At 43.0% G+C, this 27,194-nt stretch overlaps 1 protein-coding gene across 1 annotated transcript in view; it reads right to left on the bottom strand.

Annotated features, from left to right (window-relative positions):
- Positions 1-26,691, bottom strand: part of LOC115131878 (tomoregulin-2-like) — a 151,658-nt gene extending 124,967 nt beyond the window's left edge. Inside the window, exons 1-2 of the mRNA XM_029663986.2 lie at positions 25,927-26,691; positions 6,828-6,937 (exon numbers count right to left, since the gene is read on the bottom strand). Of these exons, the coding sequence (XP_029519846.1) occupies positions 6,828-6,937; positions 25,927-26,113 (297 nt within the window). The 5' untranslated portion in view covers positions 26,114-26,691. The remainder of the gene's footprint in view (positions 1-6,827; positions 6,938-25,926) is intronic.
- Between the last annotated feature and the right edge of the window lie 503 nt (positions 26,692-27,194).

Below are 27,194 nucleotides of genomic sequence, written 5' to 3'. Positions count from 1 at the left end.
GGCACTCACAGACAATATCTTTGCAGTTTTGGAAACGTCAGAGGGTTTTCTTTCCAAAGCTGTCAATTATATGCATAGACGAGCATCTTTTCGTGACAAAATATCTTGTTTAAAACGGGAACGTTTTTTTATCCAAAAATTAAAAGAGCGCCTCCTATATCCAAGAAGTTAAACATGTTCCAGTTTAGGTCGCATAGCAGCACGAGCTCTGAAGATAGATGGGGGGCAATCAGTTCACATATGGTGTCCAGAGCACAGCTGGGGGCAGAGGGTGGTCTATAGCAGGCGGCAACGGTGAGACACTTGTTTTTAGAGAGGTGGATTTTTAAAAGTAGAAGTTCAAATTGTTTGGGTACAGACCTGGATAGTAGGACAGAACTCTGCAGGCTATCTTTGCAGTAGATTGCAACACCGCCCCCTTTGGCAGTTCTATCTTGTCTGAAAATGTTGTAGTTTGGGATTAAAATTTCAGAATTTTTGGTGGTCTTCCTAAGCCAGGATTCAGACACAGCTAGAACATCCGGGTTGGCAGAGTGTGCTAAAGCAGTGAATAGAACAAACTTAGGGAGGAGGCTTCTAATGTTCACATGCATGAAACCAAGGCTATTACGGTTACAGAAGTCATCAAAAGAGAGCGCCTGGGGAATAGGGGTGGAGCTAGGCACTGCAGGGCCTGGATTCACCTCTACATCGCCAGAGGAACAGAGGAGGAGTAGGATAAGGGTACGGCTAAAGGCAATAAGAATTGGTCGTCTAGAACGTCTGGAACAGAGAGTAAAAGGAGGTTTGCGTGGGCGATAAAATAGCTTCAAGGTATAATGTACAGACAAAGGTATGGTAGGATGTGAATACAGTGGAGGTAAACCTAGGTATTGAGTGATGAAGAGAGAGATATTGTCTCTAGAAACATCATTGAAACCAGGAGATGTCATCGCATGTGTGGGTGGTGGAACTAATAGGTTGGATAAGGTATAGTGAGCAGGACTAGAGGCTCTACAGTGAAATAAGCCAATAAACACTAACCAGAACAGCAATGGACAAGGCATATTGACATTAATGAGAGGCATGCTTAGTCAAGTGATCAAAAGGGTCCAGTGAGTAGAGAGGTTGGTTGGGGTCACGGCGATTTAGACAGCTAGCCGGGCCATCGGTAGCAAGCTAGCATAGGATGGAGGTCTGTTATTAGCCACCTCGTGCGTTTCCGTCAGTAGGATTAGTGGGGTTCCGTGTGGTAGAGGGGATGAATCCAAATCACACACAAAAAAAAAAAAATAGATATAGTTATAGATGCCCAAGAAAAAAATAAGAAAAAAAAACAAGAAAAAAAATGTCCGATAGGTCTATTCAGATAGCAGCCGATAAGACAGCTAACGGTTAGCGGACCGCAGATGGGCGTTCAGGTAACGTCGCGACGGAGGAGCCAGCCGGATAACTCCTTCGGGTAGATAACGTCGGCAGTCCAGTTGTGAAGGCCCGGTGGGGCTCCGCGTTGGCAGTAAAACGGGTCCGGATAGGTAATTGTAGCCCAGGAGTGACTGATGGAACTCTTCAGCTGGCTAGCTCCGGAATAATTGATGTTTGCTCCGGAATCGACGAAGGCCGATAGTCACACGGATAGCAGCTAGTTAGCTGTGAGATCCAGGTATGAATGTCCAGAGTTAGCGGTTGAAATCCAGGGACATGGAGAGAAAAATAGGTCCGGTATGTTCCGTTCCGAGCCGCGCCGTACAAAACTGGCGAACTTTGTCGAGCTAAAGGATAGCTAGCTAGTGACCACAAACCGTGGTTAGCTGAATACTAACAATTAGCCAGTAAAGAAGCTGGCTAGCTTCTGGCTATCTTCTGGCTAGCTTCTGGATTATCTTCTGGCTATCTTGTGGTTAGCTTCTGGCTATCTTGTGGTTAGCTTCTGGCTATCTTCTGGCTAGCTTCTGGATTAGCTTCTGGTTAGCTTCTATGGAGGATTACAGATTTGAGGTAAATAATACTTTTAATATAAATATAAATTGGTGAGGCGGATTACAGGAGACTGTTTTGACAATGAGTTTATGGAAAATAAAAAAATATATATAAAAAGGTATGCAAAAAAAGTTGTAAATATGTATATATAGACGAGGACAAAAGACGTCTGAACTGCTATGCCATCTTGGATGAATCTCTCTAGTCACCCCCAAAACCAATTCTTTCTTTGGCCGCCTCTCCTTCCAGTTCTCTGCTGCCAATGACTGGAACGAACTACAAAAATCTCTGAAACTGGAAACACTTATCTCCCTCACTAGCTTTAAGCACCAACTGTCAGAGCAGCTCACAGATTACTGCACCTGTACATAGCCCACCTATAATTTAGCCCAAACAACTACCTCTTTCCCTACTGTATTTATTTTATTTATTTATTTATTTTGCTCCTTTGCACCCCATTATTTTTATTTCTACTTTGCACATTCTTCCACTGCAAATCTACCATTCCAGTGTTTTACTTGCTATATTGTATTTACTTTGGCACCATGGCCTTTTTTTGCTTTTACCTCCCTTATCTCACCTTATTTGCTCACATCGTATATAGACTTGTTTATACTGTATTATTGACTGTATGTTTGTTTTACTCCATGTGTAACTCTGTGTCGTTGTATGTGTCAAACTGCTTTGCTTTATCTTGGCCAGGTCGCAATTGTAAATGACAACTTGTTCTCAACTTGCCTACCTGGTGAAATAAAGGTGAAATAAAAATAAATAAATAAACATTTGTACATATATATATATATAAAACCAGGAGCATAGGCCAGTCTGAGTATAGGCTTTGCAAGTTCGCTGTCATGCAGCAGGGCCAGAGATAAAAACAGCTTTGCGACAGGCATTCATTCTTGCACCTTTACAGCTAAGAAAATGTCTTGTCTCGAGCTAAAACGGTTACAAAAATATGACTCCTATAACCAGAGCTACATTTTCTTTCTTCCTGTGCAATTTGATATAATTTCACAAACGATGTCACAGGCAATTTTAAACTAATCCCACTAATTATTGGTTTTATATTGCTCAGTCATGTTACCTAGCTAGCTAAGAATCTGGTAACTTGACAGTAGGCATAGGCACATTTTATTGGCACAAGTAGAAAGGAAAAGGTTCTGCTACTCAAGCGATGTGCTTCAAAGGTAGGATTCATATAAGCCAAACTATATAAAACATCTTTCTCTTTCTGGTGCTCATTACATTCTGATGGTGCTTCACGTTTTTAAAGTTGGGAACAGTGTGTGTATGTTTGAGAGAGATTGGGCTGTGTGTTTTTTTTACGAGAGAGGGAGACAGAGAGAGAGACTGTGAGGGAGGGAAAGTGTGTCTGTGTGTTAACTGAAGAGTAGAACGTTTCATGCAGTGTTTTCCCCTCACTGCCACAATAACATGCAGATCATTATGCATGTATATTCCTTCCTCCCGTTCCTCCAGCCAAATCACAGGTAAACCTTTGTAAATATGAGCAGATTAGCCATTCTACGCAGTATTCTATTATACAGTGTGAAGTTAAATTCAGTATGTGTTGTATTGAGTATAAGTGTGAATATCAGTGACAGGTTTTTTTGTAGCACATGCACATAACGTTTAGAAAATGGGAACAAGCGTCCAGGGGACGGGGCAAACAGGCCACAGACGTTTTTCCCCGTGGTCCTACTTGGTATCGTGATACTTGGCCTGGTATCGTATTATTAGTAAAATGTTATCGTGACAACACTAATTAAAGTAGCATCACGTTATACACCAACGGACTGCCCTTCTGGCCTTCAGGCTCCATTTCAGGGCCCTAAAACATCATGTGTTGCTGGACACTACAGGAGTGCCCATCTATCGACGTTGCCCTATCGACCAGCATCAACTCATACAGTCTGCTCACAAAGACAAAGGCACAGCTCAGGGAGCTGCCGCTGGTTCTGGACTCTTCTTCACGCTGATTTTAATTGGCACATTCGTCATGCAAAGGTAGAAGTCAGCTTTGCAGCACACTATGACAGTAGAGCCCAAGGGAAGTCTCAGAGGGTTTGCAGGTCCAGAGACCCACTACTAATGCAATACAGATAAGAGGAACACCACATCTGTGAGAAAGGAGTAGGAGAGTAGAAGCTGCAGGGAGAATAGAAAATATATAGATAGAGGGAGAGAGAGAGAGGTAGAGAGTCAGGGGGTAGAGAGTCAGTGGAAGGGATAAGGGAGGGAGTGGAGAAACAGATAAGCGGGGTTGGATGGAAAGAAGGAAGGAAAGAGGGGAGATTAAACATATTGTATCATGTATTATCCATTGTCCTGTCATTTCACGTTAGTGACGATTCCTACCTCTGCCAATATGAGATGTTGGTGTAACAACTCCCAATACAAGTTGTCTTCGAAAATATTTAGCTATACCTAGCCACTTCCTGACAAACTTACTGTAGATTCACCTCAAACACTGATGAATACCTGAACAGCCATCATCATCTTAAGCCAAGGTCCCTGCTGATCCAGTCTCCCTAGGCGCCCTTTATCAAAGGCTGCCACCTGGGAATTAAACCCACCATTACGTCTCTATGGACTGTATGTCTCCAACCCAGACGGTTCACATGGCCCCAAATTAAAGTATCATAAATGCATACAAATATATGGAACAAGGTCTCCATCAGGAATGCTCTGATAATGACCTCCCGAATTCCACTTGGGACTGCTCCGTGGTATAGCTACGGTCCTTCAGTGTGTGTGTATGCATGTGTGTATTTAAGTGTGTGTGTGTGTGTGTGTGCGTGTTTGTGTGTGTGTGTGCATATATGCATGTGTATTTGAGTGTGTGTGTACAAGAGTGATATCTGGTAGTTTGCTCTGAGAGCTAGGAAGGAGACGCTCTCCTTTCCTACTCTCACATCCACAGAAGTCTGAATCTCATCACAACATTGGAAGGAGAATGACATCAAAATTCTGAGTGACCAGTAACAACCAGATATTAGAGGAAATAAAAGCAACATTGTGAACTGATACACAGAATGCCATTAAACTGCTGAAAGACAGTCATAGGCAAATATTAGAGAAAATTACAGCAACATCATGGCATGACATCCAATGTATTACAGCAGAGAAAATGGCCAACCCCACGTTTTATGGAGTTACAGAACACACATTACAGACAGGGTGAAAACTACACCTTGAAGAGCAAGCCGGAGCCGTTATCACAATAGCATTTTGGAGAAAATAAAACACTGAGGTGCTAGAAAGCGAGTCATACGCCAATACAGATGGATGACAAATGACATTCAACCAAAAATCCAAGCATGACTCAAGACAAAATACTACATTACATTCATTCAAGGACATACAAAACATGTACAGTGAGCACAAACAACCCACCAATTAAACACAGATAAGAGAGCCCAGTTCAAGAATCATTAAACGATAACAAGATATTTCACAGCATGTCCAAGAATCACATGAGCATGGAGCTTTAGCTACACACACATACACAAAAACGTGTGTACACACACTCACACACAGGCAGTGTGGGTTGACTAGCTAGCTAACACGGCTGCTGAATGGGCATCCTGCCGTTGAATAGCATCCATTGATTCTCTCAGATCAAACCCACTTCCTCCTCTCAACTATACTGCACGTAACCCCTCAAGGGCTGAAAGTGTGTGTGTGTGTGCGTGTGTGTATGCCTGCACACTAATGCATGTTTGTGCATGCTTGGACATTAGGGGTTGGTGAGTACGCAGCCCCCCTCAGACACAGCCCCCCCCCCCCCCCCCCCATAAGAGGATACATTTAGCTGAATTACGGCGCTTAATGGAATAAAGACATGGCATAGTAGGTTTAAGCGCATTGGCGTCAGGTCCTGTCCTGTCCATGAGACACAGGATGCCACGGCAGGCCGTGACCCAAGGCCACACCAGTATTAAGTCAGTATGACATGAAAGCGGTGTTAACCACCTCTTGCTAAGCTTCACAGAGAGAGCTCTGTCCCGAATGACAGCCACTATCAGTGCGAGATCTCAGGGATGAGAAATGGGGAGGTAATGTCATTTATCTGTGCGCTTCTACTAATGTTCGCTCCCAGGGAAGTACAAAATTGAGATAAAAGCAAGCTTTGGCGCTGGATGTGCTGATAAGCTCGCAGGATTGGACATGAGAGCATCGAGCTGAAACGCATTAGGCATATCCATGTGCTTTATCTCAGTATCTTCATTTATGTAGGTAATATAGAGCATATTTGTTTGAATGAGGTAAAAGCAATACAAAAAAATCAATCAATGGATGGCTGGTTTGTTGCAATTTTGTTATAGATCGGTAATAAACTGAAGCATAAGCCGTAAAGTACAGCATCATTCACTGGATTTATGTTATTAATAAGGGTATTTAAATCTGTGTGTTGTCAATGGCTATACCATCAATGAAGTGGAATACATAAAACTGCCACCATGATTGAGAGTGACATTCGGTTTTATGAGAAGCGGTAAATTGTCTTCACTATACATCGTAGTCCCCTCCCTCTTGATAGCTAGTGGGTTTTGGTGTCCAGCCACCAATCAGCGAGTTATATAAGCACATTTCTGAGTCGAAGCACTGAAAGGATGTTGAAACACTGACTGGTGTAGACTACAAAAAACACATTTTTAAATTAATTTTTTGTTACATTAAAGGCCCACTCCTTCACATGAAAAACAACAAACAGGCATCCCCGCCATGAAAATAATTCTACAACCAATTGAGGTTGCAATAATAATATGCCATTCCATAATGACCGCTGCATATGAACAGAAGAATATGCAACTTTTTCCTGAAACATTTTTCTGAGAATAAAACATTGAACAATGTCTTACCTTGAAGTTGCAGATGCACGTCACTGTCTCTCCAATTCTCAGACACTCTCCGTCAAACTTGCAGGTGTTGGTGTCACACAAAAAGAGGTCTGTGTCCCGGTCATCAAAACCTGCCATGTAAAAACACAAAACTTTAGCTGAATACATAAACATACTGAAGCAAAAATGGCACCCTATTCTCTATAAAGGTTTCTTCTACTGTCCCATTTACACAGAGGGTTGTACATGGAACCCAGAAGAGTTATTCTACCTTTTTTTGAAGAGTGTACAGTCGCATTGAGATTAAAATATTTTGGGGTGAATAAGACTTCCTAAAATTAGAACCTACTGAATGGCACCAATAACAGCTTTTTAAAGGATACATTTTGTAATAATCCCATTAAACATATACCATTGCAAAAAAAAGCTAGGTCAATTGGAAAAACAACTGTACAAATGACCCACACACTGGTTGAATCAACATTGTTTCCACATGGAAATAACGTGGACTAGATGTTGAATTGATGTTTGTGCCCAGTGGGGACTGGAGAAATCAATGTCTTCCATTAGTCATGCTACATTTTATAACAACATAGTCTGTCTTTGTCTTTAGGGAAGGAAGTTCTGTCTGTCTTTATATAACAAGGTTGACCCCAGGCATTGTCACGAGGAGGCAAAAACTTTGTTACAAAGGACACTACCCCACTGGGCACACACTGATTTAATTAATATTGTTTCCACGTCATTTGAATGACATAACGTTGAACCACTGTTGGATAGACGTTGAATTGACGTCAGTGCCCAGTGGGGTGCGTGCATCCCAAATGGCACGCTATTCCCTTTATATTGTACTACTTTAGACCAGGACCTATTGGGCTCTTGTCAAAAGTAATGCACTGTACAGGGAATAGGGTGCCATTTGGAACGTAAATGTTGGATTTTATACAATTCAGTCTGAATTAGGTAAATCAAATGACTCAGAAGAAGCATCCCAAATCGAATCAAGCAGTCTCATGGGCATGAGACAGGACAGAAAGCTCCAGGCTATTATTTTACCTGAGCCCATTGCTTACAAATAGCCCCCGCATGTCAAAGTGGTCTTAAAAGCGCCCATTTGAAACCGAGAAGCCGTAGTCTTTTATACAACACATTGAAAAAAAAGGAACTATTATTTGGGACGAAAACAAAGTTAGGTAGAGTGAAGTAGAGGCTCTTCCGGAGAAGAAGAGGAGGATGGTTATCCTCATTATAATACATAAACCCTGCATTAATAGATAATTAGGCTTGGCCTTCTTTTGTGTTGTGTCCAACATTCACTCATTTTTGTCATACAACCTTAGCTCAGAAAATGTTGGACAATTGACATTCGTGTCATTCATGTACAGTTACCTGCATACTAAATATACATTTTCATCTATGCATGTGTGTTTCACGTTTTGAGATTAAAGATAAGAGATTATCAACATTTTTGAAAGAGGATTCAATGTAGTTATGCATAACCTAAGCTATCACTTTTTGATATGGTTTACTCAAATAGAAAGCCAATTTAGTCATAAGAGCAATTTCTGCTTGACATTTCTTCCAAAATAAAATGAAAACGGTAATAATCTGAGGCATGCACTTGGCCTCTAAAAGCTCTGCAATTAATGTGTTGTTGATTGTTAGCCAGCTACATGACAATGTTGTTTTCAAGAGGTGATGGGTAATAAGGTGATGGATTAAACATTGTGACAGCACTTCCGTCCCGAGTGCTGCCCAACTCTCCTGCCATCAGCCTAAATGCTCTCTTCTCTGGATGGTGCTCATTGCTCAGAGGAAAGGAGTCTAGCATGCTAAAATAGCCAACCTGCTATTTACATGGGTTCTTAATGGGCAGCAAGTGTTAGCTCTTAGCGGCTCCACATAATCATACAGCCAGAAGCAGCAGTATGGATGTCGGAGTGACACTTGGATTATATGGCTGCTGTACTGAAGCACTTATGAGACGAGAGCCCTATGAGTTGCCATGGGAAAGTGGCAAGGGGCTGACACATGGGTGACACTCACGCGGAGAGGAATGGTGGCAGTCATGCTACAGGCTAATTCACTTCTTGGAAAGAAACAGATATATATATATATATATATTTGAACATTCCAGAGTGTGATCTCTGTTACTTACGTAATAACAAAAGTTTATCTAAATACTTTGTTATATACCCTTTGTTGGCAATGACAGAGGTCAAACGTTTTCTGTAAGTCTTCAAAAGGTTTTCACACACTGTTGCTGGTATTTTGGCCTATTCCTCCATGCAGATCTCCTCTAGAGCAGTGATGTTTTGGGGCTGTTGCTGGGCAACACAGACGTTCAACTCCCTCCAAAGATTTTCTATGGGTTGAGATCTGGAGACTGGCTAGGCCACTCCAGGACCTTGAAATGCTTCTTACGAAGCCACTCCTTCGTTGCCTGGCCGGTGTGTTTGGGATCATTGTCATGCTGAAAGACCCAGCCACGTTTCATCTTCAATGCCCTTGCTGATGGAAGGAGGTTTTCACTCAAAATCTCACGATACATGGCCCCATTCATTCTTTCCTTTACACGGATCAGTGGTCCTAGTCCCTTTGCAGAAAAACAGCCCCAAAGCATGACGTTTCCACAGTAGGTATGGTGTTCTTTGGTTGCAACTCAGCATTCTTTGTCCTCCAAAGACGACGAGTTGAGTTTTTACCAAAAAGTTATATTTTGGTTTCACCTGACCATATGACATTCTCCCAATCTTCTTCTGGATCATCCAAATGCTCTCTAGCAAACTTCAGACGAGCCTGGACATGTACTGGCTTAAGCAGGGGGACACGTCTGGCACTGCAGGATTTGAGTCCCTGGCGGCGTAGTGTGTTACTGATGGTAGGCTTTGTTACTTTGGTCCCAGCTCTCTGCAGGTCGTTCACTAGGTCCCCCCGTGTGGTTCTGGGATAATTGCTCACCGTTCTTGTGATCATTTTGACCCCATGGGGTGAGATCTTGCGTGGAGCCCCAGATCGATGGAGATTATCAGTGGTCTTGTATGTCTTCCATTGCCTAATAATTGCTCCCACAGTTGATTTCTTCAAACCAAGCTGCTTACCTATTGCAGATTCAGTCTTCCCAGCCTGGTGCAGGTCTACAATTTTGTTTCTGGTGTCCTTTGACAGCTCTTTGGTCTTGGCCATAGTAAAGTTTGGAGTGTGACTGTTTGAGGTTGTGGACAGGTGTCTTTTATACTGATAACAAGTTCAAACAGGTGCCATTAATACAGGTAACGAGTGGAGGACAGAGGAGCCTCTTAAAGAAGAAGTTACAGGTCTGTGAGAGCCAGAAATCTTGCTTGTTTGTAGGTGACCAAATACTTATTTTCCACCATAATTTGCAAATAAATTCATTAAAAAATCCTACAATGTGATTTTCTGGATTTTGTTTCTCATTTTGTCTGTCATAGTTGAAGTGGACCTATGAAGAAAATTACAGGCCTCTCTCATATTTTTAAGAGGGAGAACTTGCACAATTGGTGGCTGACTAAATACTTTTTTGCCCCATTGTATGTCATATGACACCAATTTTTGCTTTGTAGTACCTACAGATGAAACATTATCTTAAAGGAGGCCTGGGTATGGCCGAAATGTCATAAATGTTCCAACTTCAATTAATAATTTCTCAATTATGCTTTAAGATACAAATGTCAAATGTATGTCAACAATCCTTCCTCCAAAGGAACCTTCTATTGATTAAATGTTCATAGACTTTTTTTGTTCTAGTTTCGTGGGGAATCGCCCGTAGGCAATCCAGAATTTACGGAAGAAATGGGAAAAATAGCACCAGCTAATTTCAACAAAATTTTCCTAAAATAGCATACATCTCGAAATCTGCTAAGTAATCCACAATCACCTCAAAAACACGCCTTTGAAACATAAACTTGACCCGCCCTCAAAGATGGAGCTGTTTCTCTTCTACCGTTGACAGAAAACAATTAGCCTAAATCACTTCAAGTTGTGTTTCATTGGGTAATATGTTAGAATACATGGCATGCAAGTTGCATAAGGATTTACTAAGCAGGTGTCAAATGTGACACATGAGCAGAGCCCTAGGAGTTTATGGAGGTAATTTATCCTATTTGTCAAAAATAGCTCTTGGAATGCAATAAACTGCCTTTAGAAATGGCACCACATTAAGATCAATATATGAAATAATATATAACTCAGCGTAGGAGTACTGTACATATGTGTATATACACTATAGGCATATTAAACAGACAAGTTAATTGTAGAGAAATTCCCTTGAAAAACCCCAACTGTTTGCAGGATGTCACGCCCTGGTCTAAGTATTTTGTGTTTATCTTTATGTATTGGGTCAGGCCAGGGTGTGGCATGGAGTTTTTGTAGTGTGGTGTGTTTTGTCTGGGGGTTTTGGTGTGTATGTTAGTGGGATTGTAGCTTAGTAGGGTGTTCTAGGAAAGTATATGGCTGTCTGGAGTGGTTCTCAATCAGAGGCAGGTGGTTATCGTTGTCTCTGATTGGGAACCATATTTAGGCAGCCATATTCTTTGGTTGTATTGTGGGTGATTGTCCTTAGTGTCTTGATTCTGTGTTTGTTTGCACCAGTTTAGGCTGTTTCGGTTTTCATTACGTTTATTGTTTTTTGTAGATAATTGTAATTAGATTCGTGTTACGTTTGTTTATTAAAACATGGATCGTAATATACACGCTGCATTTTGGTCCGACTCTCCTTCACCATATGAAAACCGTGACACAGGACAACATTTTGAAAGATAAACATGATAATAGAAAAGATTTCAAATATACTTAGGGAGCAATTACTACACTTCAATTGTTGACTGTAAATTGATGAAATAGTACATTTCATATGAAGACACAAAGACAGTAACAATCAATCTCAAATTAATGTAAACCCCACTGTTGGATTAGTCAGAATGTTTTGTATTTTAAAGCTGAGATCCACCCCAGACAATTTGTTATTGTTTTGTTTTTGAAAAGGAGGAGATGAGCATCCAACAATGTAAAAAAAACAAAACAATTGCAATACATACTCTGCTGTATTATCCCGCGTGCAGTGATGCACAATGATGTTCGATGAAAAAAAAAAACATTGTTCCATGTTTGGAGTAACGTTTTTGTAATATCGCAAATGGACGTGGCAGTTTCACCGAAACAGATTTCAACATTAAGGACAGGTGTGGTTATGTGTCAATATCTAATGTCAAAGTCCGTAAGGGTGAGGGGAAAGCTTGTATGACAACTAGTTTCTACAGCTTGTGAGGTGTGGTGGTTTTAATGCTTGTGAGTGGACCCGCAGTGCAGTCTGCATTTATCTGTGAATGAATGTGGACCAAAGAGTCAAATAGATACCAGATAGGAATACAGACACAAAAAGCAAGTCACAGTCATAGCGGTTACATAATCAGATAAATTACTGCACAGTCAGACCCAAAGCCATAGACTCAAAGACACAGTCAGAGCTACAGACTGCCAACATCTAGGACATTCAGTAGTGAAGCTGAAAGTGTCTGGTGTTCTCACAGTTTTAGGCTGAAAGTATTGCAATCCACGTATTCTCTGAAAAAACGGAAAGAAAAAAGAATGGATGAGAAACTTTTTTTTTTTTCAAAAGACATTGAATCTCAGAACTTGCCGTGTTTCTTTTTGAGACATTCTTGGATTTCTCGAAAATCACAAATTAACAAGACTTAAATATATAGCCCAACCTGGAAAACTAAAGGTACAATTCATACAGTGTGTGCAGGCTTGAGGTTGTGTCTCCCTGACAGACATTTATGGGTTGGTCCAGCCTAGAATTTCAGGTACAGTAACAGTAACAGTTCTCATTGTTGCTCAGTGTATTTTGACCCTGTGATACACTACTGCCTTCGGGAACAATATGAATCGGTGAGCTGCTTGTAGTTAACATTTGCTAACTGCAAAAAACACTAAGGAAACAAATTAAATTAAATCAAATGTTTTATTTGTCATGTGCTGAATACAACAAGTGAAGACTTTACAGTGAAATGCTTACTTACGAGCCCTTTCCCAACAGTACAGTTAAAAAGTAAGAATATTAACAAATAGATAAAAAGATAATAACACAATATAATAACAATAGCAAGGCTACATGCAAGCTATATTGTTATAGCGGACTTACTTCCGGCGCCGACTGAGATGGCCGCCTCGCTTCGCGTTCCTAGGAAACTATGCAGTTTTTTGTTTTTTTTTACGTGTTATTTCTTACATTAGTACCCCAGGTCATCTTAGGTTTCATTACATACAGTCGAGAAGAACTACTGAATATAAGATCAGCGTCAACTCACCATCAGTACGACCAAGAATATGTTTTCCGCGACGCGGATCCGGTGTTCTGCCTTACAAACAGGACAACGGAATGGATCGCATGCAGCGACCCAAGGAAACGACTCCGAAAAAGAGGGAAACGAGGCGGTGTTCTGGTCAGACTCCGAAAAAGGGCACATCGCGCACCACTCCCCAGCATTCTTCTTGCCAATGTCCAGTCTCTTGACAACAAGGTTGACAAAATCCGAGCAAGGGTAGCATTCCAGAGGGACATCAGAGACTGCAACGTTCTCTGCTTCACGGAAACATGGCTTACTGGGAAGACGCTATCCGATGCGGTGCAGCCAACGGGTTTCTCCACGCATCGCGCCGACAGAAACAAACATCTTTCTGGTAAGAAGAGTGGCGGGGCGTATGCCTCATGACTAACGAGACATGGTGTGATGAAGGAAACATACAGGAACTCAAATCCTTCTGTTCACCTGATTTAGAATTCCTCACAATCAAATGTAGACCGCATTATCTTCCAAGAGAATTCTCTTCGATTATAATCACAGCCGTATATATCCCCCACCAAGCAGACACATCGATGGCTCTGAACGAACTTTATTTAACTCTTTGCAAACTGGAAACCATTTATCCGGAGGCTGCATTCATTGTAGCTGGGGATTTTAACAAAGCTAATCTGAAAACAAGACTCCCTAAATTTTATCAGCATATCGATTGCACAACCAGGGGTGGTAAAACCTTGGATCATTGTTACTCTAACTTCCGCGACGCATATAAGGCCCTGCCCCGCCCCCCTTTCGGAAAAGCTGACCACGACTCCATTTTGCTGATCCCTGCCTACAGGCAGAAACTAAAACAAGAGGCTCCCACGCTGAGGTCTGTCCAACGCTGGTCAGACCAAGCTGACTCCACACTCCAAGACTGCTTCCATCACGTGGACTGGGACATGTTTCGTATTGCGTCAGATGGAAATATTGACGAATACGCTGATTCGGTGTGCGAGTTCCCATAGCAACGATAAAAACATTCCCAAACCAGAAACCGTGGATTGATGGCAGCATTCGCGTGAAACTGAAAGCGCGAACCACTGCTTTTAATCAGGGCAAGGTGTCTGGTAACATGTCCGAATATAAACAATGCAGCTATTCCCTCCGCAAGGCTATTAAACAAGCTAAGCGTCAGTACAGAGACAAAGTGGAATCTCAATTCAATGGCTCAGACACAAGAGGCATGTGTCAGGGTCTACAGTCAATCACGGACTACAAGAAGAAACCCAGCCCAGTCACGGACCAGGATGTCTTGCTCCCAGGCAGACTAAATAACTTTTTTGCCCGCTTTGAGGACAATACAGTGCCACTGACACGGCCTGCAACGAAAACATGCGGTCTCTCCTTCACTGCAGCTGAGGTGAGTAAGACATTTAAACGTGTTAACCCTCGCAAGGCTGCAGGCCCAGACGGCATCCCCAGCCGCGCCCTCAGAGCATGCGCAGACCAGCTGGCCGGTGTGTTTACGGACGTATTCAATCAATCCCTATACCAGTCTGCTGTTCCCACATGCTTCAAGAGGGCCACCATTGTTCCTGTTCCCAAGAAAGCTAAGGTAACTGAGCTAAACGACTACCGCCCGTAGCACTCACTTCCGTCATCATGAAGTGCTTTGAGAGACTAGTCAAGGACCATATCACCTCCACCCTACCTGACACCCTAGACCCACTCCAATTTGCTTACCGCCCAAATAGGTCCACAGACGATGCAATCTCAACCACACTGCACACTGCCCTAACCCACCTGGACAAGAGGAATACCTATGTGAGAATGCTGTTCATCGACTACAGCTCGGCATTCAACACCATAGTACCCTCCAAGCTCGTCATCAAGCTCGAGACCCTGGGTCTCGACCCCGCCCTGTGCAACTGGGTACTGGACTTCCTGACGGGCCGCCCCAGGTGGTGAGGGTAGGCAACAACATCTCCTCCCGCTGATCCTCAACACGGGGCCCCACAAGGGTGCGTTCTGAGCCCTCTCCTGTACTCCCTGTTCACCCACGACTGCGTGGCCACGCACGCTCCAACTCAATCATCAAGTTTGCGGACGACACAACAGTGGTAGGCTTGATTACCAACAACGACGAGACGGCCTACAGGGAGGAGGTGAGGGCCCTCGGAGTGTGGTGTCAGGAAAATAACCTCACACTCAACGTCAACAAAACTAAGGAGATGATTGTGGACTTCAGGAAACAGCAGAGGGAACACCCCCCTATCCACAACGATGGATCAGTAGTGGAGAGGGTAGCAAGTTTTAAGTTCCCCGGCATACACATCACAGACAAACTGAATTGGTCCACTCACACTGACAGCGACGTGAAGAAGGCGCAGCAGCGCCTCTTCAACCTCAGGAGGCTGAAGAAATTCGGCTTGTCACCAAAAGCACTCACAAACTTCTACAGATGCACAATCGAGAGCATCCTGGCGGGCTGTATCACCGCCTGGTACGGCAACTGCTCCGCCCTCAACTGTAAGGCTCTCCAGAGGGTAGTGAGGTCTGCACAACGCATCACCGGGGGCAAACTACCTGCCCTCCAGGACACCTACACCACCCGATGTTACAGGAAGGCCATAAAGATCATCAAGGACATCAACCACCCGAACCACTGCCTGTTCAACCCGCTATCATCCAGAAGGCGAGGTCAGTACAGGTGCATCAAAGCTGGGACCGAGAGACTGAAAAACAGCTTCTATCTCAAGGCCATCAGACTGTTAAACAGCCACCACTAACATTGAGTGGCTGCTGCCAACACACTGTCATTGACACTGACCCAACTCCAGCCACTTTATTAATGGGAATTGATGGGAAATTATGTAAATATATCACTAGCCACTTTAACCTGTTAGTCCTATAGGGGCAGTATTTCATTTTTGGATAAAAAGACGTGCCCGTTTTAAGCGCAATATTTTGTCACGAAAAGATGCTCGAATATGCTTGGAATTGATAGTTTTGGAAAGAAGACAGTCTTACGTTTCCAGAACTGCAAAGATTTTCACTGTGAGTCCCCTAGAACAAATGCTTCGGGCAAAACCAAGATGTTTGACCGACCAGGAAATGAACAGGATTTCTGAGGCTACGTTTTCCATGATCGCCTTATATGGCTGTGAATGCGACAGGAATGAACGGACACTTTATCTTGTTTCCCAAGGTCTCTGCAGCATTGTGACGTATTTGTAGGCATATCATTGGAAGATTGACCATAAGAGACTACAATTGCCAAGTGTCCCGCTTGGTGTCTGCGTGGCAATTGGTGCGCAAAAGTCAGGTCCCAGTATTTTTCCATTCGAATCAGAGAACAAAGCTTGCTTCAAGGACTGGGCTTTCAATGGAGAGATATATGCCAAACCACCTTCAGGATTGATTCAAACAACGTTTTCCATGTTTCAGTCGATATTATGGAGTTATTTCGGAAAAAAGTTCGACGTGTAGGTGACTGAATTTTCGGTTAGTTTCGGTAGCCAAATGCATAGTAACAAAACGGAACGATGTGTCCTACACAAGAATCTTTCAGGAAAAACTGGACATCTGCTATGTAACTGAGAGTCTCCTCATTGAAACATCTGAAGTTCTTCAAAGGTAAATTATTTTATTTGATTCCTTGGCTGGTTTTTGTGAATATGTTGCGTGCTAAATGCTAACGCTAAATGCTAAGCTAGCTATCACCACTCTTACACAAATTATTGATTTTCTCTGGTTCAAAAGCATATTTTGAAAATCTGAGACGACAGGATTGTTAAGAAAAGGATAAGCTTGAGAGCAGGCATATTTATTTCATTTCATTTGCGATTTTTAGAAATCGCTAACGTTGCGTTATGGTAATGAGCTTGAGGCTGTAGTAACGATACCGCATGCGGGATGGGGCGGACTATGAGGTTAAACAATGCTACCTTATATAATGTTACTTACCCTACATTATTCATCTCATATGCATACGTATATACTGTACTCTAGATCATCGACTGCATCCTTATGTCACTAGCCACTTTAACTATGCCACTTTGTTTACTTTGTCTACATACTCATCTCATATGTATATACTGTACTCGATACCATCTACTGTATGCTGCTCTGTACCATCACTCATTCATATATCCTTATGTACATATTCCTTATCCCCTTACACTGTGTATAAGACAGTAGTTTTGGAATTGTTAGTTAGATTACTTGTTGGTTATCACTGCATTGTCGGAACTAGAAGCACAAGCATTTCGCTACACTCGCATTAACAGCTGCTAACCATGTGTATGTGACAAATAAAATTTGATTTGATTTGATTTATATACAAGGAGTACCGGTTCCGAGTCAGTGTGCTGGGGTACGAGGTAGTTTGGGTCATATGTACATGTAGGTTTGGTTAGGTGATTGACTAAAGTACTATGTACAACTTCAACAAGCATTTCTCAACGGCTGGCCATGCCTTCCGCCTGGCTACTCCAACCTCGGCCAACAGCTCTGCCCCCCCCGCAGCTACTCGCCCAAGCCTCTCCAGGTTCTCCTTTACCCAAATCCAGATAGCAGATGTTCTGAAAGAGCTGCAAAACCTGGACCCGTACAAATCAGCTGGGCTTGACAATCTGGACCCTCTATTTCTGAAACTATCCGCCACCATTGTCGCAACCCCTATTACCAGCCTGTTCAACCTCTCTTTCATATCGTCTGAGATCCCCAAGGATTGGAAAGCTGCCGCAGTCATCCCCCTCTTCAAAGGGGGAGACACCCTGGACCCAAACTGTTACAGACATATATTCATCCTGCCCTGCCTATCTAAGATCTTCGAAAGCCAAGTCAACAAACAGGTCACTGACCATCTCGAATCCCACCGTACCTTCTCCACTGTGCAATCTGGTTTCCGAGCCGGTCACGGGTGCACCTCAGCCACACTCAAGGTACTAAACGATAACATAACCGCCATCAATAAATACAGTACTGTGCAGCCGTCTTCATCGACCTTGCCAAGGCTTTCGACTCGGTCAATCACCATATTCTTATCGGCAGACTCAGTAGCCTCGGTTTTTCGGATGACTGCCTTGCCTGGTTCACCAATTACTTTGCAGACCGAGTTCAGTGTGTCAAATCGGAGGGCATGCTGTCCGGTCCTCAGGAAGTCTCTATGGGGGTGCCACAGGGTTCAGTCCTCGGGCAGACTCTTTTTTCTGAATATATCAATGATGTTGCTCTTGCTGCGGGCGATTCCCTGATCCACCTCTACGCAGACGACACCATTCTATATACTTCCGGCCCGTCCTTGGACACTGTGCTATCTAACCTCCAAACGAGCTTCAATGCCATACAACACTCCTTCCGTGGCCTCCAACTGCTCTTAAACGCTAGTAAAACCAAATGCATGCTTTTCAACCGTTCGCTGCCTGCACCCGCACGCCTGACCAGCATCACCACCCTGGATGGTTCCAACCTTGAATATGTGGACATCTATAAGTACCTAGGTGTCTGGCTAGACTGTAAACTCTCCTTCCAGACTCATATCAAACATCTCCAATCGAAAATCAAATCAAGAGTCGGCTTTCTATTCCGCAACAAAGCCTCCTTCACTCACGCCGCCAAACTTACCCTAGTAAAACTGACTATCCTACCGATCCTCGACTTCGGCGATGTCATCTACAAAATTGCTTCCAACACTCTACTCAGCAAACTGGATGCAGTTTATCACAGTGCCATCCGTTTTGTCACTAAAGCACCTTATACCACCCACCACTGCGACTTGTATGCTCTAGTCGGCTGGCCCTCGCTACATATTCGTCGCCAGACCCACTGGCTCCAGATCATCTACAAGTCCATGCTAGGTAAAGCTCCGCCTTATCTCAGTTCACTGGTCACGATGGCAACACCCATCCGTAGCACGCGCTCCAGCAGGTGTATCTCACTGATCATCCCTAAAGCCAACACCTCATTTGGCCGCCTTTCGTTCCAGTTCTCTGCTGCCTGTGACTGGAACGAATTGCAAAAATCGCTGAAGTTGGAGACTTTTATCTCCCTCACCAACTTCAAACATCGGCTATCTGAGCAGCTAACCGATCGCTGCAGCTGTACATAGTCTATCGGCAAATAGCCCACCCATTTTTACCTACCTCATCCCCATACTGTTTTTATTTATTTACTTTTCTGCTCTTTTGCACACCAATATCTCTCTCTACCTGTACATGACCATCTGATCATTTATCACTCCAGTGTTAATCTGCAAAATTGTAATTATTCGCCTACCTCATGCCTTTTGCACACAATGTATATAGACTCCCCCTTTTTTTCCTACTGTGTTATTGACTTGTTAATTGTTTACTCCATGTGTAACTCTGTTGTCTGTTCACACTGCTATGCTTTATCTTGGCCAGGTCGCAGTTGCAAATGAGAACTAGCCTACCTGGTTAAATAAAGGTGAAATAAAAAAATAAAATAAAAAACGCCTCTCTACCACTGAGGAAGTACAGTTCCCGCGCAGCCCAGTCAAAACTGTTCGCTGCTCTGGCCCCCCAATGGTGGAACAAACTCCCTCACGACGCCAGGACAGCGGAGTCAATCACCACCTTCCGGAGACACCTGAAACCCCACCTCTTTCAGGAATACCTAGGATAGGATAAAGTAATCCTTCTCACCCCCCTTAAAAGATTTAGATGCACTATTGTAAAGTGGCTGTTCCACTGGATGTCTTAAGGTGAACGCACCAATTTGTAAGTCGCTCTGGATAAGAGCGTCTGCTAAATGACTTAAATGTAAATGTAAATACATATAGGTAGGGGCTGAAAGCAGAACATCTAATTAACTGTTCAGCAGTCTTATGGATTTGGGGTAGAAGCTGTTCAGGAACCTTTTGGGCCAAGACTTAGCGCTCCGGTACCACTTGCCATATGGTAGCAGAGAGAACACCTTGTGACTAGGGTGGATAAAGACTTTGACCATTTTTAGGGCCTTCCTCTGACACCGCCTGGTATAGAAGTCCTGGGTGACAGGAAGCTTGGCCGTTCGCACTACAATCTGTAGCGCCTTGTGTTCGGATGCCGAGCACTTGCCATACCAAGCGGTGATGAAGCCAGTCTCGAACCCAGAATCTCTAGAGGCACAGCGATGCAGTGCCTTAGACCACTGCGCCACTTGGGATGGCCTGAAAAACAAGTTCTAATGACTCCAACCTAAGTGTATGTAAACCTCCGACTTCAACTGATGCAACTGGTCAGGATGCTTTTGATGGTGCAACTGTAGAACTTTGAGGACCTGGGGACCTATGCAAAATATGTTCAGCCTCCTGAGGGGGAAGAGGCATTGGTATACCCTCTTCATGACTGTGTTGGTGTGTTTGGACCATGATAGGTCCTTAGGGATGTGGACACCGAGGAACTTGAAGCTCCTGACCATCTCCAATACAGCCCTGTCGATGTTAATGGGGGCCAGTTCGGCCCGCCTTTTCCTGTAGCCCACGATCAGCTCCTTTGTCTTGCTCATATTGAGGGAAAGGTTGTTGTCCTGGAACCACACTGCCAGGTCTCTGACCTTTTCCCTATAGGCTATCTCATCGTTGTTGGTGATCAGGCCTACCACTTTTGTGTCATCAGCAAATTTAATGATGGTGTTGGAGTCGTGTTTGGCCACGCAGTCGTAGGTGAATAGGGAGCACAGGAGGGGACTAAGCACACACTCCTGAGGGGCCTCAGTGTTGAGGATCAGCATAGCAGACGTGTTGTTGCCTACCCTTGTGTGAGCCATGACCAGCCTTTCAAAGCATTTCTTGGCTACGGTGGGATAGTCATTTATATAGTCATTTAGACAGGTTACCTTGGCGTTCTTGAGCTCGGGAACTATCATGGTCTTCTTGAAACGTGGGTATTACAGACTGGTTCAGGGAGAGGTTGAAAATGTCAGTGAAGACACTTGCTGGCTGGTCAGCGCATGCTCTGAGTATGTGTCCTGGTAATCCGTCTGGCCTTGTGAATGTTAACCTGTTTAAAGGTCTTACACCCGATACAGAAAGCATGATCACACAGTCGTCCGGAACAGCTGGTGTGTTCATGCATGGTTCAGTGTTGCTTGCCTCGAAGCGAGTCTATGGGAGGGTCAATTTGTATGTCTTTTAACATATTGGCATTCTTAGAAAATGCAGCAATAGTCATTACAGGAATTGGTGAGCAGGTTGGTAGGTTGGAGTGGCTGAGCGCTTCACGCACAGGACTTGTAGGCCACAAGTGGTAGTTGGTCGAATGCAGACGTGTTAATATACCAACCCCTACGCTAACCATTACCTTAACCAGTCACAAGCATGCCTAAACCAGAATTATGTGAAAATACCCATCCATATACATACATTCACACATAGTGGGCTGCTAATGTCGTCATTGAACTATGAACCAATCATGTGAGGGTGTGCTTTGTTTCCATCAGGCCATTATTTACCAGAGCAACACTAGTTGGAGCCCCACCGGCACCTCCACAACATAAAAAATTGATGTAGGATCTTCATTTGATCACTCTGTTGTTGCTGAGAATTGCAGATGAGCTTCGTGATTTACATAAATTCACTGAAAACCCACACTAACACACAGTTATATTAACAGTATTGCACTTTTCATGCAGCCTCATTTTGGCCAGCTTATAGTTTAACCACCCATCAAACAACATTATTGGCTAAACGTTAAAATCCTGTTGATGCAGGATTATTTTGCTGTGACAATAATGGTCGAATTAAGATCCTACATCTGTATATTGCTTCAGGCCTAATGTGCTCTTAGCTGCAAAATATGCCATGTCAGAGGCCAAGACTATTTGTACTTCCTATGCCCCACCCACTGTTAAAGGAGGAGATTACAGTGAACTAAATAATTTACCAAAACAAGCTGGCAAACATCAAATATGCAAAAGGTGATGTTTATATGCCAACTATTAAGATGGCAAGCAAAGCACTTATGCAACCCAAAGCAATTTCTCCACAGTCCAATGCGTCACCAACATACGTGGAACTGCATCTGTCACAGAGCAAGATAGCTCTATAGGACATTCCCTGTTTTCAAGCCTTGTGTTGGTAAAAAAATGTAAGGAATCAATTAGAAATGTAGAACAGAACAACAGCAAGGGTGAGACTCTTCTTTGACCTCATTCTTACATCAAGTATGTCATAGTTCCTGGCTACAGGTTTGAATTGTTTCTCATATAAGAGAACCATTGCTTGTTAGTGGTAACAAGCATTGCAAAGAGCGGGGGATTTATGTGTTCAAGAGCACTCTTTCTGATCTCTCATGTGTAAATAAATGAAAGGGGAACTCAGGTCATGGCCATGAGTTAATCTATGGTGATTTATACATCTTAAAAGGCCTGTTTGAAAGGTTGCTGGAGGCAAGCAGTTAACATTTAATCTTCATTTCAGTCAGTTTGCTACAGCATGAAAATAATCCTGCAGCAACAGGAAATGTGAATTATATGGATTATAATTAACAAACATTTTTGTAAGGGAAAATCAAGTCTGAAATGTCTAAATGGAAACAAACTTCAGAAGCCCATTTAAACCGCAAATAAACTGCACGTTTTACATTTCCTTTATAGCAGTGACGTTATCCTGCAACGGGATGATCAAATTCAGATCCTACATTTGTAAACCTAGCAATTTTTTATCCTGTTTCGATTAGATGATATTGGGCCTTTCTCGTCACATAATTCCCAATCTCCTGATCTCAGCTATCTTTTTCTGTGTATAATGTATGTAGGGCAGCTTGTGAAGAGAAGGATTTTCCACCTCTATCCTCAGTGGCAGAGATTCTGTTGACCTTGGGCCACTGATAATTCTATTGGATCTGGTTTCTCGCATTCAATGTTTTTTTATTTATTTTTACAATGGTGGTTATTAATGAAGTGCAATATAAACACTGACTGTATAAACTCGAGAGAGTCTCACCAGCTTGTGGAAATATCTGTATTCACAGAGAGTTACGTTTCGTTGGTGAGTTTTAGAGCAACAGTGTTTTACTGCTTTAGGGAAACAGCTCAGTTGCTAAAGATGTAACTTAATTTAGATCTAGCTATGAACACAAATTTTTTAAAAACATGTTGATGGAATTAACAACATACTGTTTATTCTCCTAATAGTTTTTTAGTCCACAATCTCTATTGAAGACTGTGTCACAGGTATTTCAAGATAAGATCATCCTAAAATCAGAATTGACACGATAATAACCTGCACCAATAGACACAATTTGTGTTTTACACCAGGGACACACACACCTTTTGGATAAAAGCTTCACTAAATGGCATATATTATTATTATTTATATTACAATTAAAGAAGGATATGAGGACAACTAATGCATTTCCTGCTTTGCAATCAAAGTATTTTCACTGTCATGTCAAAGCAGCCATGGACATGGTTTTGAAAACGTCCATTCATTATATCATTGGTTTATATAGACCATGACGAGGAAGGCGGCTTCCATTGAGTCCAGCTGCTATTTATGGGTTCAGTGTTTTGCATCATTGAGGATTACCATTCATGTTCATAATGGACAATGTGTCACTTGTTACATTTTCATGTTGGGAGGGATAAAAGCTCAGACACAGCCCCCTAAGAGGATCATGTGGGTTTGAGTGGGGGACACCTACTCTTCATCATCATCAACAACAACAACGCATTCACGTTCACAACCATGTTGGTTAGGCATATGAATACAGACACACACACACACACACACACACACACACACACACACACACACAATCCATTGCTACTACACCACAGTCACAAAGTTTAGACCCTAAAAAACAAAGTGGAACTAGTTATATGAATCCATTAATAAGATAGACATTCAGGATGTGAAAAGGCAATACGACTAAAATAAGTCAAGTCTAGTCCATATCATTAGAGAGGAACGAGGGATGCAAACCGGGGTTGATAAACGACAGAGCTTTGACCTAATTATCTACAGCGGTTCAGTAATAGCTTAGCGACCAAGCATATGTCCCAAATGACATCCTATTCCCTATATAGTGCACTACTTTTGACCATAGCCCTATGGGCCCTGGTCAAACATAGTGTACTACATAGAGAATACGGTGCCATTTGGGACGTAGCCCAAGTCTTTCCTCACTTGCTAAAGAAATGGGACATAAAACGCATTCAGGATAGCATATTTAGTACCCTGGTCCCAAGATTACCATCGTAACCTGTTACTCTGGCAATGTTGGCCAAATATTTAATGTTGGCTTTAAAGCATTCAGACCTCGAAGCCTACGATTTTCAGGTAGTGCTCTGCGTTCATGTCCACGTAAATTGATAGTTTGTTAGAATATTCTTGCTAAACAATACAAATCCAGTGTCTATTTGCTTATCTACATTTCTTGTGTGATAATAGGCAACCTGATGGGTAATTGGACTGGGGGATAGTAGAGAGTGCATTCATATGCTTATGAAGAAAATTAGTTGAAGGCTACAGGTCCAAGTGTATGGATTAAAGAAAATAATAAATTGTCATCACGATCATTTTGCATTTTATGTAAGCTACAGGCTAAATAACAGTGATAACTGCACGATGCAAAACCAGTGGGTATTGAATCATGCTCTAGCACTCAGGCCTACTGTTCTCAAATGTGGGGTAAAGGGCTGAGGCTATTTTAGGATTCAAATTTAGAAATGCGACAGAAAATCTACGACGGCACAGTCAGATGATTTACAAAGGCAGGCTTTCGCGCGGACGTGCTTTACAGCCTCACGACCATGTTTTTATCGGTTTGGCACAGAAAATGGAAAACAAGTTTACATTACACCAGGCTATAAAAAAATCAGTAAGGTTCATATTCCGGGTAGTACTAAATGAAACTCCTGCAGGTAACGGAACAGCGCCAGGTAGATTAAAAGAAAATGCTATATTTCGCCGTACAGTAGGCTAAAGAACAGACAAATGGGCTACCTGTATTCTGGTAATCTACAGATTACACAATTTAAATGGTTTGTAGCAGCCTATAGTGAACAAATAAGTGCGTGCAATGGGTTAAATATTGTCTTTGGTGACATTTCCAATTGCTCACAAGTTAAGACATAATACGTTATTCATGAGTTATTAAAATGAATCAAACATACACTTGGAGACATTGAAAGAAAGTGTATAGGAGGATTTCAGACCACTGTAGACTCTTGGGGAGTCTAAAATATAAACTAGAATGTGGCACTTAGGTTCATCACTTGAGGAATTCATGTTGAGAAATAACTGCAATTCAAAATTTTGCAGCGCGCAAATGATTCCGCAACAACATTGACTAACAATAATAATAATAAAATAGGATAGTTATAATAATAGCCAAATATGGCTAATTAATTAATTAATTAATAAGCTAAACAATGCAAGAAAGGTAAACATTTAATTTCATGGACATTTACATCAATGTGCCACTTTGGTATATCAGGGAAAAAAATGCGATTAAATTAATGTGTATGTTGTCGATGATAAAGCCATATCGTATTATAAAATAATGGGACCTTTAGGCAACCCTGAAATTCTCGAGGGCTGATGACCATCCTCACTCCTTGGCTATTTGGAATAATGTTTTACTCTAAAACCCAAACGATGCTACTTGCAGACAATGCCTTCGATAATCTATTAGCCTGTCCACCCCAAATGTCCATATGCATTAGGACTTTTATTACCGTTACCACAAAAACTATCAGGCGCCCTGCTTACCAATGCGAACATCTGGAACAGGCTGACAGAACAGACTATCAGGGAGACAATGTAGCCCAAAGAAATGCCCCCGAGTCCTTGGCTTTCTTACCAGAGCAGTTCCAGCCGGTAGGCGTCTGACAGTCGCTGAGGGATGACGGGAAAGCGCAAAGTTGCTCTACAGGTAAAGTGGCTAAAAACGAAACGACGGTGATCCAGACCCAATCTCCTACTGTCCGGCTCCACTGATGCGGGCGTCGGGGCTCCTGTAGTGCCGCCGCCGCCACGGATAGACCCATCTCAGTTCAGCGGCGCACCCCGACAACACAAGCGAGCTGGGCAAAAGAGGCAGACACGCACCAACAACTCCGGTCCAGACGTTGGCTGTTTCACCGGGGCGCTCAGTGACCAAGAAAGGGACATCTTCCGTGCAAGAAAGCGTGCCCCATTAAGTGCTGTAGAGTAACCAACGGGTTCCGCCCGATTCGAGGTGGCGCAGCTACAATATGAAGGGGGTTCGAGTGAAAAGGTCTGGTGGGGGATGGGGGCGGGCAATGGAGGGTGTGTGGGATGGTGTCAAGGGGAAAGTTAGCCAGGTAAACCAGTGAAAGAGGACGGGCAGGCAGGTAGAGGAAGGATGCTCAACGATGAGGAGAGAAAATAAAGATGGGAAAAAGGGGTTGGTGGAAGGAATTGAAACAAATACTGTTTATATCACTCGGTTTCGATACGGATACGTCCTAGTAATATCCAGAAATGCCACGGGCTTCCTTGACAAGCGCTTCCCTCGTAGGTGTGTTCAGACGCGCAGTGAGTCTGTCTGTTGCGCTTGCCTCCTCATTTCTCTGGAATCCGCGTTGCGCCCACCAGCAGCAGGTTACCGGTCTGGTTATGATCACGTGGTGACGGATGCGAAAGAGAGGGGGAGGGGGTTCTCGGTAATTATAGAACGCTGATTGGAGGAGAGAGAGGAATGCTATGCGATGGAGAAGGAGAGGAAGGAGGGAGAAACGGCTTTGTGGTGGACACAACGGTCAGTGTCTGTTCACTGTTTGGGCTTGGAACGAGCAGGATTCGGCTCTAGTCACAGCTGAACCATGCAGGAAGGGTGGGAAGATATGCACTCACAATCTAATTGGCCACTTGCATTTAAAAAGGTTGCAGAAATCGATTCGTCCAGCTGGGGCTTAGATTGTTGCTTTGCTATGAAATAATGCGGTGTCCGTCACTGAGTTGCCTGTCCCACAGTATGCCAAAATACCTCAATATTCGAAATATTATTCTCAGACATATTGTTGCCATAGCTGCTTCGACCCAGTAATTGATATCCTGTCAGACACAAAGGCACTGTTATTTTTACGCCTTAGAACAGGGATGGGC

Source organism: Oncorhynchus nerka, linkage group LG1 (assembly GCF_034236695.1).
Source record: "Oncorhynchus nerka isolate Pitt River linkage group LG1, Oner_Uvic_2.0, whole genome shotgun sequence".
In the NCBI taxonomy this organism is placed as follows: Eukaryota; Metazoa; Chordata; class Actinopteri; order Salmoniformes; family Salmonidae; genus Oncorhynchus; species Oncorhynchus nerka.
This window is presented reverse-complemented; position numbering and strand designations above follow the sequence as displayed.